General features: G+C 44.0%; 1 protein-coding gene across 1 annotated transcript; it reads left to right on the top strand.

The window, feature by feature from the left end:
* The first annotated feature begins 15,123 nt into the window (after positions 1-15,123).
* On the top strand, positions 15,124-16,441 carry RRS1 (ribosome biogenesis regulator 1 homolog). The gene has a single exon (XM_030506214.1). The coding sequence runs from the start codon at positions 15,236-15,238 to the stop codon at positions 16,310-16,312; it is 1,077 nt and encodes a 358-aa protein (XP_030362074.1). The 5' UTR covers positions 15,124-15,235; the 3' UTR covers positions 16,313-16,441.
* Positions 16,442-17,488: the final 1,047 nt, after the last annotated feature.

Below are 17,488 nucleotides of genomic sequence, written 5' to 3'. Positions count from 1 at the left end.
TTAAATAATTATAGTGAGACATTTATAGAATGAAAAGTTTGGAACAAAGTTCTATTTAAACAAAACTGAATGAAATAAAAAGGTACATTTTCAGTTGGCAGAAAGAAATAGACTATATTTGGATTTCGGTCAGAAATTCAAGGACTGTTTTTATCGCCTCTAAATATGGCAGCAGAATTCTGAGGTCCCTGGTACTGGAAGTGATTCTGGAGGCACATCCTCTTTGGAAGAGGATTAGGGTAATTTTCCACACATTTGTATTTATTAATAGAGGGGGAAGAAAGTTTCAGCTGTCTCAGAATTGATGGAACCTTGTATAAGCCTCAGCACTGGGAAAAGCTTCTGCCCAGAGCTTGTACTTGCTGCTTTTAACAGGCATCTTGCACCAAACATTGCTATCTTTAGTCATCCACCTCTTCATCCCAAGAGAAGTTGAAAAGTTACCAGGAATTCCTGATCCATTCAAGAATTTACTTTTGAAAATGTTTTCAGGCAGGTATTCAAGTAAAATGATGCTGATTTCAATTCACGCTGATGAGTTAGGCCACAAACGGTGATGACCCCAGTTTACGTCCATGGTCGCCTACCAGAGGGTGCTAGCAGAACCTGCAGACCCTTGCTCAACAATGGCATGGCTCAGCTACTTGCCTTTTTTCTGGGCTGCTGGCCTGACTAATTGCTGGCTTTCAGTATTTTTGGATGGATTTGGGCCAACAGCCAAATAACCTTGAGCTCATTGTGTTCTGCCAGCTGTTCTGTCATGCTCCCCGACTACTTCTTACCTCCCTCCCTATTCTCACCTGCAGAGTGCAGGGGTGCCAGCTCATCCCAACAGGATAATTTCCCTTGCCCCCTTCTACCCAGCAGAGAACGTTCTTCAGACAGAGAGGGCCACATTTCTCAAGCTTGTTGACTTCAGTGGAATAACTTCAGGTTTTACCTGCAAAACTGACAGAGTGGGGATGTGCAGTGAGGACCACTGCTGTACTACTGGGGAGCTCTGGGGTGACGTAGCTCTTCCAACACGTTTTTGCAATCTTGTGTCCTCCACAACACCTCTGACCTGAAGTTTAGGCAGGAGACACTGCCAAAGAAGCAGTGAAAATTGGAATATTTCCATGATCCAGAGGTGTGATTGCAGCTCTTCCAGGCACACTTGAGTCACCTTCAGCTGCCAGCTCTGGCACTGACAGCAAGCATTTCTGTACAGACTGTGCAAATCTGCCCAGGACCCTGGGTGAGCATTTGGCTGTGGATGTCCTCAATGTCCCAGCTCCCTTGTTATCTGTACACAAGCCAGAAAATTTCAGGTGAGCTCAGGATGGAAAGGGAAGCCACAGTCTGCCCCTTGAACTGCAAAACAGCAAAGGTATAAACCAAAACACTGAGTACATGGGACCTCTTGGTACTTTGGAAATGCAAGTGCAGTTGGCATGCTGGATGGAAGGGATGTAAATAGACTACGCATCCCTCCTGAAAACCTCCTGTACATCTACACCTGCACCAGTCTCCCTCTGAAACAGCATCAGGTTGACTACATGCATTCATAGAACCACAGAACCATTCAGAGGCTTTTAAACCTTGTGATGGTACTGGAAGGGGAAAGCAGAAAGCAGGGCACTTATATATAATGAAGGCATTTACAGAAGCAAGACTCTTTATCTGTTTACTGTGTGGTACCAAATAGAGGATTCTGTGAGCATGTGCATCAGATAATTGTGAAAAATGTATCTGCATTATCTTTGTTAAATATCTCTCTAATGTGAAAGAAAGACTAAAGGTCATCTGTCAAATGTAGTTGTGAGGCAGGAAAAAAAATCTCTCATGTTGGATATCTTGAAACCTTTAGGCTCATGATATTTTTGTGGAACAGAGAAAATGTGATCAATGAATCATTAGGAGTCCTGTGCCTGATAATGGAGGTCAAGAGTGCCTTTTGATGATGAGTTTAAGATGCTTTTATCAACCTGTCTCAAGATGGTTGATTGCTTTCTAATGGGATGAGATCCACTGCAGCACTTGAATTTTAAATATTCAGAGATCTTTATTGTCAAATGCTTCTCAATAATTCTTCACAGTAAATGAATTATTGTGCAAATGAAACTCAAGGTAGCTTTTAATAAAATCAGAGAGATTTTAGTATTCTATAGACTAATCATGTTTTACAAAGTACTTGCTAAAATAAAGGTAACTAATAGGAAGACACCTGGAAATGAATGAGGAACTAGGTGGATCTCATTTTCTTTTCACACTAAGTTTCTGAGTATGTAAATACACTAATTTCTAATTCTAACTGCCTCCAGTTAAATTCTGGCTCATTATAAGAGTGCATATGTGAGAAGAAATTAATTCATCTACGCTCAGGTCCTAAGGAGCAAAGCCATTTTCAGCCTTGATGTTTTCTGATACAAAATCTATTTTGCATCTCATTGGCTATATAGATTGCATTCACATTTGCTTCACAATTCTGTTACACAGTTAGAGAAGTGCAAAGGGATGTCTGACTAAATGAGAATCAGGCCATCACACATAAATTTTCACTCCTGTTTCAAGATCCCAATTCCCATTTCATTTATACCAAAGTGAATCACAAGTAAATCCTTCTACATCCGTCAGAAAGAATGAATGGGAAAACACAGCAAGGAAAATCTTAATTAGAGGGGATGAGTAGCAATATTCCAACTTCAAATGGCTGCACATTTTGTAGAGTTAGAATATATAGGATTTTGTTCATGCACCTTTTTTAAAACTGTGCCAGCTTAGGCTTTTTTCTTGAAAGGTAACTCGAGTATCACTTCTGAATTTATAAGAAGGAGCAGAGGACAGTTTTTCATTAGGTCCTGCCAACCCCAACTATTCTTAGTTAGATGAGTTTCCTGTACCCCGTTTTCACCTGGTGCTACATTAGAAGACAACTTATTAAGCCACTAACTAGGCTGGTAGCTGTTCAAATTCATATGACTTCACTTATTTATTGTACAGCTACGTGGCATAATGCTCAATTGTCTCATCTGCCATCTGCTTTGGTGTCAAGATGTGTTTTTTTCCAAGTGACATTCTGTTGTCAATTGAAGCATTCTTGACATTTCTAAATGTCTTTGTTAAGAAGTTTGTGGTCTACTTTATGTTTCCACAAGAAAGTGTTACTGATCACCACCAGTACCATGGGGACTTGCTGTTTCTGGCAGACTGGGCGACTGCTCACCCTGCCATTTCTAGGCAGCACCCTAGAAAATTCTGAGGCTTTGCAGTCATTTCTTCCAATTCCCTGCCAGTTTCACTTCTAAGTGAAGGATTCAGATGGCTTCACTTGCTCTGTTTGCTATTTTGCTCTTTACTTGCTCTACACGTTCAATATTTTTCTGACACTATATGCAAGTATGACATCAGAAAAATTAATGTTGGTCGTGAGGCCTTAGTCATCTCATACAGGTCAGGACTGCAAAGAGTTAATATGTTATTGAGATGCTCAGCTTACTGTTCTCAGTTTAATTTAATATGGACTATCTGTGTACTGTATTATGTTATACTGTGCACAGTATTGTAGTCTATAAGGGGGAACCTCTCATTAGGCAGCACTTGTGCACAAAACATTGTTATACTGCCTCACAAGCTGAATATGAATCAAGTGTGTGATGCTGAAATAAAAAAATTAGCCAGTCTTATTCTTTGAGGTACTAAAAGGGAGGCCATTGGCAAGACCTGGGAAGCACGTTACTCATTTTCATTTGGGGTATCAATGCCTAAGAAAGATGTAGGCGTATTTGAAAGCTTTCAAGGGGACAGCAACAAGAACAAAAAGACTGAAGAACCAGCACAGATAAGGATGACTTAGACTCAAAACTATCATGGCTGTAATTTCTGGAGGTCCTTCCCATTTGCCATGCTGCAAGTGTGTGATTTTTGAATTCCTGACTCAATTCTTCCAGCCCACAAACACCAACATGTTCTCTTGGGGAAACTTCTAAAGATCCCAGGGAACTGTAGGGAACTGTGGGAGAGGCTGCCTTGCTGAGGGCTCATTCACAGTGACCACATGGATATGTAATGCAAGTTACAAGGACATTAATAATTGTTTGAGTATCTGCAAGACTTCTTTCCCCTTGCATACTCTTTCAACAGGTTAGCCTAATAGTACCCTCTGAGGGTACCTAACTGTACCTTGCAGATATTCAGACAATTATTAACATCCTTGCACCTAACTAACTGTGCCCTAACTGTACTCTCAGAAACACAGAGCAACTCTTCAGCCTGATGCTATAAAGCTGTGGCCCTCCAATTAGTCCCACTGACAGTCTGTGCACAAAAGCAGGCTAGGATAGCTGGCAAAGCTGATGTAACCCAAGGCAATGCCAAGTCACACCTGTCCAGGATCAGGCTGTAGACCTGTACTGTAGCAATGAGACAATTTGGTTCACAAAAGCTTTCAGAATCAGACCCTGCATAGCTTTCATAATGCATTTAAATAACTTCTTATCTTAGACACTGCAAAAAAAAAAAAAAAGGCTTATACCGTACAGAAAAAGGTCACAACAACACATTTCAACAAGACGTAATTAACATATTATTTGGCCTTTCATTTGTCAGTTCTTATAATGTGGTGTTCATGGCCAGCAGTTACACAAGGACTCTGTTGTACTAATGTTAGAAGAGAAAAATTTCATTAAGAAACTCTAAAAGTTGTATGGAGCAGTTATTAAGTATCATAGAAGGTATTTGCAGACTTCCACTTTTCTGCTTTAAGGTTCACACTGAGAATAAATACACAAAGTTTCTTTGTGAGGTGCTTTCCATAAGATATGTATGCTGAAACAAAATATACGTCCAACAGTCCATGCTCTATCAGCATATATGCTCCTTCATTTTGATACCACAGTAAGAATGAGGGTCTTTGATGTTTTTCTCAGTGAGATACACCACTGGAGGATTTTTGATTCAAAACTCGTAGTTAAATACATACCTCACTTCAAACCCTGAAATCAGTAGAACTCTTCATGTTCTTGAATACCTTCCTGAACCAGGCTGCAAACAACTGGAGTTTTCCTACATAGTTTAGCTAAAGATGAAGCTGAGAGATGAAGCAAGGTAGCAGCCAACATATTTTGGTTTGTCTCAACAGTTCTCACCTAGCATTAGCCCTCATTACCTTGGCAAGCCCCACTCACTGTCCACAACTCATGGAAAACCTGGCTAAATTTTGCTCCTGTCTATCTAACAGTCATGTAATGGCATGCTTTTAGTGCTGCTACAGCAAAAGTTTGCTAAAAAAAGACCTGAAGTGTGTCTTCTGGACTCTGAAAGTTCTACCATCCCATTCTTTTTCAGACAGAAGCACAATCTGAAAACAACTTTTCCTTGAAAATCGCTGTCATGCCACCACCCTGAAAGATGGCAGAACAAAGAAGTATTTCAAGTGATTTCGGGGATGTGTACATCTGGGCATTTTGTAAAGAGCAAGTTTGCAACAATATCTGTTGAATTTTCCAAAATTATAATGAAATCAACTCAGAATCATAGCCTATGTCCTAATTGATCACATCTCAGCAAATCTGCATATGAAAAATGATAGGTTTCTAAAAGGAAGGGATCAAAGCTCCAGTTCATAAGGTTCTTAAATTCATGTTTAATTTTATCTGCCTGGGTTGAAACTTCAAAATCTAAACAAAGGGAAACACAGGTGGTTAGCTTGCAAAACAATCATTCTTAGCAGAACGTAGGTAGGAAGACAGGTTTAAAAGCATATTTTATTTCTATATGTATGTAATCTTAAACTAGTATAATTTACATGGAAAATGCAAATTCAAATATGAAGGTATAAAAGCTGTCCTTTTTTTCCAAAGGACAGCAATCAATATTGCAGTCAAAGTGCATTTTTCCTATATACAGAACAAAGATTTCATGCCACCTTGAAGACCACTGCTGAATCCATTGAGATGGTGTACACAAATCTGTGACTTTCCAATCCAAAAGCAGCCTTTTTAGGAAAGGAGATGTTTGATAGTATCCATCTAGTTTTCCTTTTGTTCAAACTGTTTGAGTTTAGAGGGTGTATTTAGAAGACACAGGCTTAGTGTCAGATGTTTCCATCATAATAACTCATAGCCTGAACAAGGGCATCTCCCAGGACTTGTGTATATCCTCAGTACAGTCCTAAACCACCTAAAGCAGGGGTTTTTTTTCTTTCTCCAATCAGCAAAAAACATAATGAGACTATGTTTTATCTAGAGCTGTTTTGCACAGCTTGAATAAACTGGAGTGAAGAAAGAGCTGCAATCATACAAACCATTCATTTAAAGTGATGCTGCTCTCCTTCTTCCCTACTGATCCTCTATAACTCATTTATGAAGTATTTTTCCACGTAGCTTTCCTCTTCTCTCCTCTACCTTCTCCAATTGTAGTCATCTGTTTTTTCATTGATGTAGGATACAAAGCCCAGGAAAGGCCTTACCAAATGAGTGAAAAGCAACTGCTTTCCAATACATAACACAGCCCACATCAAATGTACAGCTGGGATTTTCCATGATCCTCTAGTTGATAGATAACATCAATAAGGTTGAGTCACAAGCTTAATTCACAACTCAACTATTTCTCAAACTTACCACCAACTATTTCTTAAACTTACCACCACCTGTTTCTCATGCTTATGACACCATTCGAACTTATCACACCATTTATATCAGCGCATTATAGGAAAGTTAAGCCTGGCTTACTCACGCAATTTAGTAGGTACTTTTTCCAGGTCCCCAGGAGTGATCTGTAAACCTGCACCAGAAACACATGTTCTCACACACCTTGTCACAGCAGGTGGCTGTTCGGTCCCCCAACAAACTAGTCCAGCGACACACTGTAGATTGGAGCAAAGTTGTCCCACAGATCAGAGGAATTCAAGCTTGGTGCATCACAGAAGTAATGAGAAATACTGATACGATCAGGGTATAGACTAAGAATAGCTTCAAAAACAAGTGCAAATAAGAAATATAGCAGAAATAACAGGCCTTTGAGGTGTCTGCATTAATGCAGTGAAGGAGACATGACAGAAGGGATGAGAGCAAAACAAGGATCCAGGTGACAGGTTACGTGGAGCACCTCCAAGGCACTCCAGATGGGTCTGCAGGAAGTCAGGCAAGCACTGGGAAGCCCAGAGAGGAAGTAGGTGCAGGATCATCTTCAAGAGAAAAGGAAGGTATCTTTGTCAGAATGGGGATATTTGGACAGCTAGAGAGTACAAATGCCTTGTCCTGTAAATACTATAAAGAAAGGAGCAACAAGGAGCAACAATGCAGCCCAGCACACACTCCTGTTTCCATATAGCACCTCATACTAACAGGTAGTCCCAGCAGCAAAGACTGAACATGAGTTGTGTGAGGCATCTGCACATTTTAAACCAAGAGTTAACAGTATTGCAGATTAAGCCATTCATGCACCTGCAGCTAAAGAATCAAATCTTTTCTCCCTTTCATTTATTATGTGAAAATACTTCATCTTCATTTATTGCTCCTAACTACTGCTACACACAGAACTGCCCTGCCCTTGCCCTAAAATTTCCTTAGTAACTGAGGAAAATTACAGACTAGAAGTTCCCACAGTGCCTGTAAAACTGGTAGAAACTGAGGTTCTACCCCATTTTGCAGGTTTGCCCCTTTCCCTGTAGCGCAGAAGCTGCTGAACAGAGGCACATTGCAGAAAACTAGAATAAGGATGCAATGTGCAGAGCAGCTGACTTGGTTTTGTGGTGGCATGAGGGAGGCTATGAACAGCTCAGAGAATCTCATCCTCTCCAAGGACTAAAGAGCTCTGACTGCAGATTAGGACAGGGATTTCCTGCCCCAGCTCTGAGGGCTCTGATTCGGCAGCAGCAGGGAGGTTACCTTGTGATGGCCCACATCATTCTTGTTCCTAGTTATCCCCCCATCCCTCTGAGATGCTCCCATACCCTTTGCAGGAATGCCTGAGCGACCTATTTAGCAACTGATTTAGTTTATAGCATATTGTAATAAGGTAACACTGAATTGCTTCCAGTTTCCTGTAATGCACCGAGCTGCAAGCTCTGGTTGCTGCAGGAGGAGTTATGGGAGATCTTTGCTGCTACATGAGAAGTTATGCCATGTTTACAAGACAGACTTCTTCCAGAAGAGGTTTGGTAGGCTCCTGTAGGCATGAACCATGATTTCTCCTCCAAGGGAGGCCATCCCTCCTTGTGAGTCAAGCTGTGGCTGATTCCCTCAGCAACAAAGCCAGTTTGAGACACTGCTATTCTCTCTCGAATGCCTAGGCACACTTTCACACTCCCACCCCACCTCAGAAGCTACCTCCCTCAACTATGCTGACTCAGCTACGTTGTGAGCATGGTCTACAACCTGTGAATTGATTGTGTTAATTTCTAGAACTTCTTTTTCAGTGCAAGAACTATTTTAACTAAATCTGATTTCACTGGGTAATGACATAGAGTCACAACTTTAGGCTGTATGACATTCAAAATTAAAAATATTTATCAGAAATTCACCTAATTTACACTGAACCACAACATACATCCTAGGTAGCAGCTCATACACGCTTACAGAAGATATTTGCCTTACATGAGTCACCTGTGGTTACACGTGGTTGAAAACCTTCCTAATATCTTGGATTGAACCTATAAAGTGCCATATTCCTGTGTACAAAAAGATCTAAACCAAGACATTTTTCCCTTTTCATTGATAACTGTCAGCTGAAAATGTATTAGCAAGACCTTGAAGTGACTACAAGCAATGTAATTGAAACATCAAATTTGAAGCGCAGCACTTAGTATCTTTTACTTGGACACCTACAGCGTGCATTATCAAAGTAGCTTGTGGGAGGTAGAGTTGCACACACAAACAATTTTGCTGCTTCATGGGCAGAACCTGCATGTACATTCCCCACTCCTCATCACACCACCTTCAACGTGTATTTCATCATGCTGGTGTGAAAGGTAGCATAAAGAACAAAATACTCTGAAACACATTGAGGACAAAATTCCTTCCTGACTTATCAGCCTTGCCGATGAATGGAAATATGGAGGATAAAAGGTTACAATGGGGTTTGGGGACCCCCTTCCTTGCCAACTGTCAAGTAGTGCTGAGGCTTTGAAGACACCTCTGGCAAGCAGCACTTCAGTCACTGTCACACAGGAAGGGCTGGGACAAGATTCAGGCAGTTGTGGTGCATGAAATGGTTGTGGCGTGTGTATGAAATGATGCTTTGATCTATGCCTAGCCCCAGGTCACTGAAGAATCATGGTCCTAAATGCACTGCATTGTCTTGCTTTGAGATCAAGTTTCATCCCTCTTCCTTTAGCAAAAATCAACATTCAGATCTCACATGCACACATGAATGGTTTTATCTGATAGGCTTAACCACATGCATACAGTATTCGAACGTGTACATACAAGGCTGATTTTTCTATTGAAAACATGTCCCAGGAAGCCTTTTCTAAGGCCACTGTTAGAAAATTGACTCATGAAAGCATTAGAACAAAGGAGCTGGCACGGTCATGGTCGGCAGGCATACAGATATTTATGTTACTCTCAGATGCACAGTACCATTTGATTTGTGTCTTTCTGTCAATAAAAATCCATAGTGACTATGGCACATTGTTTGTGTCATGGACGAAGACTTGCATGTTCCATCTCACTCCCAATGTCAGAGACATTTCCAGCCATTAACCCAACCCAAGAACAGAGGAACCATTTTTGTTGTTCTGATTGCAAGTGTAGACTTAATCTAGGGCAAAATCTCTGTGCATGACAGATTTCTTCTAAAGGAAACATGTTCATTGGTCTTTTTTTTTTAACCTGTAGGAGTAATCTTATGCCAAAAAGTAGGTCTACTGTAGACAGGTGATGAAAAGGACTGACCCTGGAAAAAGAACACATTACTACGCTGCCATTCTTTCCATTACTGTCTGATGAAGTTCTCACTCTGTTCTTTAAATTATCCTTAAAAACACCTAACAAAACCAAGCCACACCATTGCTGGGATTTCTAATATTAAGTCCACACTACAAGAAAACTTTTTTTAAAAAAAGAAATCAGGTCACTGTAAAGCTCATAAAAAAGCAAACCACAACACAATCTCTTTTCAGCCCGATTCCCTAATGCATAGCAAGATAGGCATCAAGCACTTGGGAAGGCCGCAAATTAGCTTAGCTTACTTTTGTTTACCCAAAATCAGCTCAATGAAACCACACAGGCACAGCCAGTCAACTGATCAAAATAGATTATGGTCTACCAATCACTCTCCATAATGCCTGCAGTCATCCAAATCTCCCTGCTATCTTGCTAGCTATCTGTGTTCTGGCTTCTGAACTAAAAATCAGGTTCTGCTTAGTATCCACTTGTAACTGCATTTCCAACTACCCAGTCTTAGTTTTGGAGCTAGAGCTACAGCCTAGAGTACAGAGTTGCATCTTCATGTTTTTTCACAAATACAGCATTCTGCTAAAAATCACATTAAATCTTCTGTCAGGAAATCTAGTCCTGCTCATTTACAAACCAGGAATGTTTTTAAGCATGTGAGCACAGGTAATATCATCAACATCAATAGATCTTGCTTAGAATTAAGCATGTCCCTTTATGTATATCTATTAAGGCCTTATACTGGTGAAACCACGAGAAGGAACAACCTATTATCTGTAATGAGTAATTTAACTCTTGTAATAGTAAAACCCATGACGACCTAGGCATTTATGCTATACTGCTGAAGTAAATCCTGGTATTTGACAAAAGATGGTGGCTCAGGTCTTTGAAACTTTCTTTTATTCCTTACAGACAGTTATTTCACATTATGTGGACTAATGAATAGGAAAAAGTCTTTGTTTAGGCACATTTTCACTCCTGTGCTTCATTACTTGGACTGCAAAAGTACTGACAAGCCCCAGGAAATAAGATACACACTGAAATACATTAAATAGACTTTACAGGGGTAAAAAATGTATCTGGAAGAAGAATTTGGTTCACAAACTGTTGTACTTAATTTAGCTTCAATGAGCAAACAACTTCTCTCTTACAGGAAGAAATTCTACAACATAGGTTTTTACTTCAAAGTGTACTGAACAAAGTCAGTGGAAAGGAATGAGCTGGTGACAGTATGGGTATTTTAAGGGCACTTTCTACTATTTGCCAAAATTACCAGCACTTTGGGTTTTCCTGATAAAAGTGTTCTTCATAATGATCCTCACAGCAGGCTTATGAATTGGTTGAATCATCTTGTAACTACATCTACTGCCATCCAGAGGTAATTGGCAAAAGTTTGAAAAGTAAATCTAAGTTAATGGTATCAGTAACAGTGAGACACGAATACTGTACATTAGAACAGTTCCTATCAAACACAAGCTTAAAAGCTGTAGCCCAGCAGAGCAGAAACTACAAAAAAAAAAAGTTAAGTAGGATAATTCTTTATTCTTTTCCAGCAGAAAACCAAAACCAACAGTATGTCACATCGATGCTGTAGTTCTTTTGGTGCATCACATACATCCTGCATTATGCTTTCTATTAATCTCTGGGACTAGTGCTTCTGCAAATTACACTCTGCCATCTTTTGGTTTTCATGCAGACCTCAACTGTGGTTAAAAAAAGCAACCCAAAGCCCTACAGCCTTCACCACAAAGAAAGTCTGCACTTTGCAACAGCATCCAATTTCTGTATGATCATCTCACAGTAACGAAAGTAAGCAAACACTAAGGGATTAAGCACATACACACATGCCATGACATGTGCCACTATTGTTCATACTGAACAGATAGAGAACCTCATGGAAAGAGAGAGCAATGATGAAATTGTTTAAGCATCTATGGACTGTGAGTGCCCATGTTTAAGTATCTATGGACTGTGAGTCCCCACAGTTAGGGATAACTGCTTTCAAGTCCTATGGCTGAGCACTTGCAAATGCAGCCACAAGCAGTTCCAGAAATGTGATATTTGAGTTTCTAAAACTAGGAACCCAAAAGCAGAGATGATCAAAGTGAATAAACATTTCTAAAAATTCATCCTTTAAAAAACTGCTGGAAAAGTCTATCAAGAAAGCTGGAGGAAACACGGGATAATAAAAACATTCATTTCCTAACAGCTATTTCTATAATTCAACATTGATGTCACCATTTCATCTTTTCAAAAGCCCAAACTTTCAGCAGTACAGACACACCTGTTCAATTACGGGAAGCTCTGTGCCTACTTGTAATTCTCAGCTCTAAATGTGGAGTTCCAAGCTGGAAGAGTGGCTATGATTACGACAGTGAGCATCTCAGAAGCCACTTCTCACAACGGGATAATTTCCCAAAATATCCATGACTCTATTTACAAATCTTGTTTGGTTTACAAATCCATTCAAATATTCTTCCAACTACCACCTTCCCAACCACACTGTGAAATCACAAGCTCAGAGATGTCCTGTCTGACTAATATATCATCACACTAATACAGCAGTAATGATTTTGCAGTCAGGCTACCAGGCAACACTGTGCTGAGGACACTTGAAGAACAGCTGAACGAGGCTCCTTCTTCAGTATGTCCTATACTTTAAGAACAAAAGGTTTGGCATTGCCAGGAAACTAAGCAGATATTTTCTTCTACACATCAGGAGAGGACTAAACTGAAACTACCAAAGTTCTGCTTGCAGTAAGCACAGCCTGACTCTGCCAAGGAATACAGTAAAACCATCCAAGACTTCAGCTCAGTCAGAGTTTCTCCCATGTTCTTTAGAAGCCTAAAATCCTTGAAAAGAGGCAAGAAGCTTTTTCAGAATTATTCTCAGCTATTTAGATTATTTCTTTTAAGGCATTTTTTGAAATAGCTTTAAGAATGTGTGGGAATATTTACTTGTGACAAGTTTCTGGCTAATTTGCTGGAAGTGAGATTTTCATAAGCAGGAAAAAAAACCCCAACACCAATGCAAAAGCATTTACAGATTTCCTCTATTGATTATAATTGTTACTATCAAACCATTTGTGTAGAGACTAAATACACTGGATCAGTTCATCGCCTCCAGCAATGGAACACACAACAAAAACCAGTAAAAGCAGAAAAAAGGCCATTAAAAAAATTCACCTTTCAACTCCATCTGAGACAAAGTACAGAATTTCTTGATACTGATCCACAACCATAAGGGTGCCCCTATTACACTATTACTGAAAAATTACACTGAAGCCATTGAGTAAAAGAACAGTCCCATTTACCGAACTGGAACTGCTCATGCAATAAATAACAATTTCTGGAACATATACGAAGTCTGGAATTCAGTTCTACACAGCAGTTGCCAAAAAGTAATTCTTGCCTTCTGACATTCTTTTTTTCCTTCCTTAGCAGGTTCATGCTACCAGGTAAAACAAAAAGACCAATTCCTGGTGTACACTCCCTCTTCTGTCACAGTGACACGCAGTAATCATAAATGCTTAAAGCAACTTTGGAAGTACAACAGATACTACCAATTATCTCCTCTCAGACGCAGACACTTACCTGAAGGCTTCTATGCTTTGTAATGATATAGCGCAAAAGAACTCAGAGTTAGCGGCATAAGGGTAAACCGGGAGGGTACAGGGATCAGTGAAAAGGTATTGATCAGGCTGCCGAAACAATGGACCTTGCAGTTCAGAAGTATAAATCTATGCCTAAACCTGAACAGTGCATGTGCATATCTTCAAAGAACTGTCTTTAAAGTTTATTTTATTTGTAATTCCGGGCGGAGGTATGAGCTGTCCAAGACAGGGAACAAGCTATTATCCAATGCAATGCCATCTTGTGGTAAACGGGAAAGCTGTTTGTGCCATCCGGCCTGGGTTGAAATGCACAGGGAGAGGGACTCTGCTGCTCCATAGTATACAAATCACGTTCAGAACTGCGGACTTGAAAACAGAAAAAAAGATTTTAGCATAGTTAGACTTACAAAGTGTAGGTTGTGACATGCTAGGCATTAGAATTTGAGAATCAGCTCTGGGGTCCTCAGTACAGGAAAGACATGGACCTTTTGCAGAGGGTCCAGAGAAGGGCCACAAAAATGATCAGAGGGATGGAGCACCTCTCCTATGAGGAAAGGCTGAGAGAGTTGGGGTTGTTCAGCCTGGAGAAGAGAAGGCTCAGGGGAGACCTTATCGCAGCCCTTCAGTTCTTAAAAGGGGCCTATAAGAAAGGTGGGGAGGGACTTTTTAGCAGGACCTGTAGCGATAGGATGAGGGGTGATGGTTTTAAGCTGAAAGAGGGGAGATTCAGGCTGGACGTGAGGAAGAAATTGTTTACAATGAGGGTGGTAAAACACTGGCACATGTTGCCCAGAGAGGTGGTGGATGCGTCATCCCTGGAGACATTCAAGGCCAGGCTGGATGGGGCTCTGGGCAACCTGGTCTAGTGGAAGATGTCCCTGCTCATTGCAGGGGGGTTGGGCTAGATGAGCTTTGAAGGTCCCTTCCAATCCAAACTATTCTGTGATTCTATTTGTCTTCATTTTACGAAAGCTGGTATTTTATATTTCATTCCAACAATACTGCTGTGGCATTACACTCAGAATCATTTCCATCGCTCCCAACATAACGTAAAGGCAGAGATGTGATAGAACTTAGTGGAGAATCATGTCCGTAGAAAAGCTCCGATCTTGTCCCTCCGCTACAATGAAGTGCTGGCGCAAGCTTCTTTATAGGCCACCCCGGTTCAGCTCAGAATGTCATGGCCATACAAGCCAGATCCCTGCGCAGGACTCTATAAAAGGAGCCCGTCTGTTTATAAATAGCACGGCGGTTCCTCTGACCCCGCTGACCCGCGGGTGCAGGCGCTGCCACCTCACCGGTCGCTGTGCCTGTCCCCTCCGCGCCCTCCGGAGGGCTCGCCCTCACGGCCTGCCTCGGTCTATGGGGTGCTGCCGTCCAGCACCGCGATTTTGGCCCTGCCACCAGCGCCTGCAGGCACTGCCCTACATCGGTGACTGTCACATATAACGACACGCTACCAAAAACTACCCAGACCCATGGAAAACCCCAGAAGAAGGCCCAGGGAGCGCCTGTCCGGAGTGACAGCTCCCAGCCCGCTCCCTTCTCCCCGCAGCCCCCGGCGCTGCGGGGACTACATTTCCCGGCCGGCATTGCGCCGAGCCCGCCCGCCGGACACCGCCGTTCCGGGCGCGGCGGCGCGCTTTCCGGCGCGTTGACCGGGAAGGGCTTCGCCGTAGTTCCGGGGTCTCCCGGTGGGAGCGGCGAGCACGTGTGTGAGCGGCGCGGCGCGGGCTGACCGCCGCCATGGCGGCCGTGCGGGTGGAGGAGGTGCTGGCGGCCGCCGAGGAGCAGGAGGCGGAGAAGCGGCGGAGCGTGGTGGTGGAGAAGGAGCTGGAACTAGAGTTCGACCTGGGCAACCTGCTGGCGCTGGACCGCAACCCGCCGCCGGCGGCGGGGCTGCGCGGGGCCGGCCCGCAGCGGGAGGCGCAGCTGCTGGCGCTGGCCCGCGACAACACGCAGCTGCTGGTGGCCCAGCTGTGGGAGCTGCCGGCCGAGCGCGCCGGCGGGGCGGGGGGGCCGCTGGTGGCGCGGCTGCCCGAGCCGACCTTCCGCCTGCCGCGGGAGAAGCCGCCGCCGCGGCCGAAGCCGCCGACGCGGTGGGAGCAGTTCGCTCGGCTGAAGGGCATCCGGCGGCGCAAGCGGACCTCGCTGGTGTGGGACGAGCAGGCCAAGGAGTGGCGGCGGCGCTGGGGCTACCGGCGGGCCGGCGGCGACCCGGCCCGCGCCTGGCTGGCGGAGGTGCCGGCGGGCGCCGACCCCGAGGAGGACCAGTTCGCCCGGCTGCGGCGGGAGAAGCGGGAGCGGGTGGCGCGCAATGAGCTGAACCGGCTGCGCAACCTGGCCCGGGCCCACCGGGCCGGGGCCGCCGTCCCCGCCGCGCCCCTCCACCCCACTGGCCACCAGAGCAAGGAGGAGCTGAGCCACGTCGCCCGGGTCGCCCGCGTCTCCACTGCCTCGCTCGGCCGCTTCCAGCCGCGGCTGCCCAAGGAGCCCGCAGAGCCGCCTTCCCGCAGCGGCGGCAGGAAGCGCCGCTTCGAGCCACTGCTGGGCAACCTGGCGGCCGAGCGCAGCCGGCAGCTGGAGCTGCTGAAGGACATGGGCAGCAAGAAGCCGGTCCTCGACATCACCCGTGCTGTCAACAAGCAGCTGCGCCAGGAGGAAGCCGAGGCGGCCGCTGCCAAGGGCAAGAAGCAGTCGCAGCGGGGGAAGCGCGGGCGCCGACAGCAGCGGGCTGGCCGCAGCAGCAGGAAGAGCGGGGCCCGGCGGCAGCAGCAGCAGCGGCCTGCAGGCAGCGGCGGCGGCAAGAGAAAGAAGGCATGAGGGACTGCGTGGAGCACGGGGCTGGGGACACTGCTGAGGTGTGGGAAGGGACTGTTACTGCCAGCTTCCTTCCCCGTGCTCTATTCCCACACCTATTTGTCAATAAATATGCTCCGGCCTTTCTTAAAATGTCCTGCGTGTGGCTCTTAGCTGGCAGGCGAGGAGGGCTGTGTTCTCCATCCAAGGGAAACTGGTGGTGTGCCGAGGGTGTCAGGAGCCCCGGGTCCCTCCAGGCAGGGTGTTTCGTGGGGTTCAGTCAGGTAGTGTTGCTTCATGGCCGTGGCTGCAGCATTCCCAGGCAGGACTGAAGCTGAGCAAGGCTGTCCGTTACTTGGGATTGGGGATGGACCGCAGCTATGACCCGTGTTTTGATCGAAAGAGCCGGCTCAGTCAGGAGGTGCCTGTTGCTCTCTGCTCAGGGCAAGTGGCCTCATGGTGGAGCTCTTGCTCTGTAAATCAACTGCTGCTGCTCAGCTCTGTACCGGGCTGTTACAAAAGGAGCATGAAAACTTATTGCAAGATTTCCTAGAGAGTTCTGTTGAGTAAAAAAGAAAGTCAAAGCTGGTGACCAGCCATTGAATTAGAAATTTGTATTGAACAGCGGGTTAAAACTTAAATTTCTCCCTGTATTAATAGTAATCTGTCATTTCATAGAAATAGCTTCACAGTGTTTTTCTTTACCAAGCAGTTTGAGACCAGATATTGGAAGTTATCTCAGACTTCTGCTCATTATTCTTTTTGACTTTGTAGTGTCTCTTGTACAGTTGAAATAAAAGAACCCGCAGTTTGCTGTCTGTCCCAAAGTGTGGCTTACCTACAGGACAGATGCTGTTCCCTGAGGCTACTCCTGGTAAGAGGGGTAGTAAAACAAGTTCTCCGACTTGCAAGTAGTAAACTTGTGAGTGGTTATTGTCATAATACTTCACTGCAAAAGAGTTTTTAAAAAAGGTGGCTGTAGCAGTTCTGTTGTCTTACTCTGTTTCAGTTCAGGAGGATGGCAGCAGCTTGAGCAAAAAGCAGCAAAAAGCAAAACCTCTTTGTAAGGCAATTGCTGAGGGCAGAAAGGGTACGTACATCTTGGAGCTGAAGGGATTTGGGTGGCTTTGACAGACTGACTAGTGCTCAGCCTATGGGTTTTGCATAGGATGTGTTCTTTGCCTTTTAAATGGGCCTCGC

The sequence above is a fragment of the Strigops habroptila genome, chromosome 1 (genome assembly GCF_004027225.2).
Source record: "Strigops habroptila isolate Jane chromosome 1, bStrHab1.2.pri, whole genome shotgun sequence".
NCBI classification, from domain to species: Eukaryota; Metazoa; Chordata; class Aves; order Psittaciformes; family Psittacidae; genus Strigops; species Strigops habroptila.
Note: the sequence above shows the minus strand (reverse complement) of the source record. Positions and strands in the feature narration are given on the sequence as shown.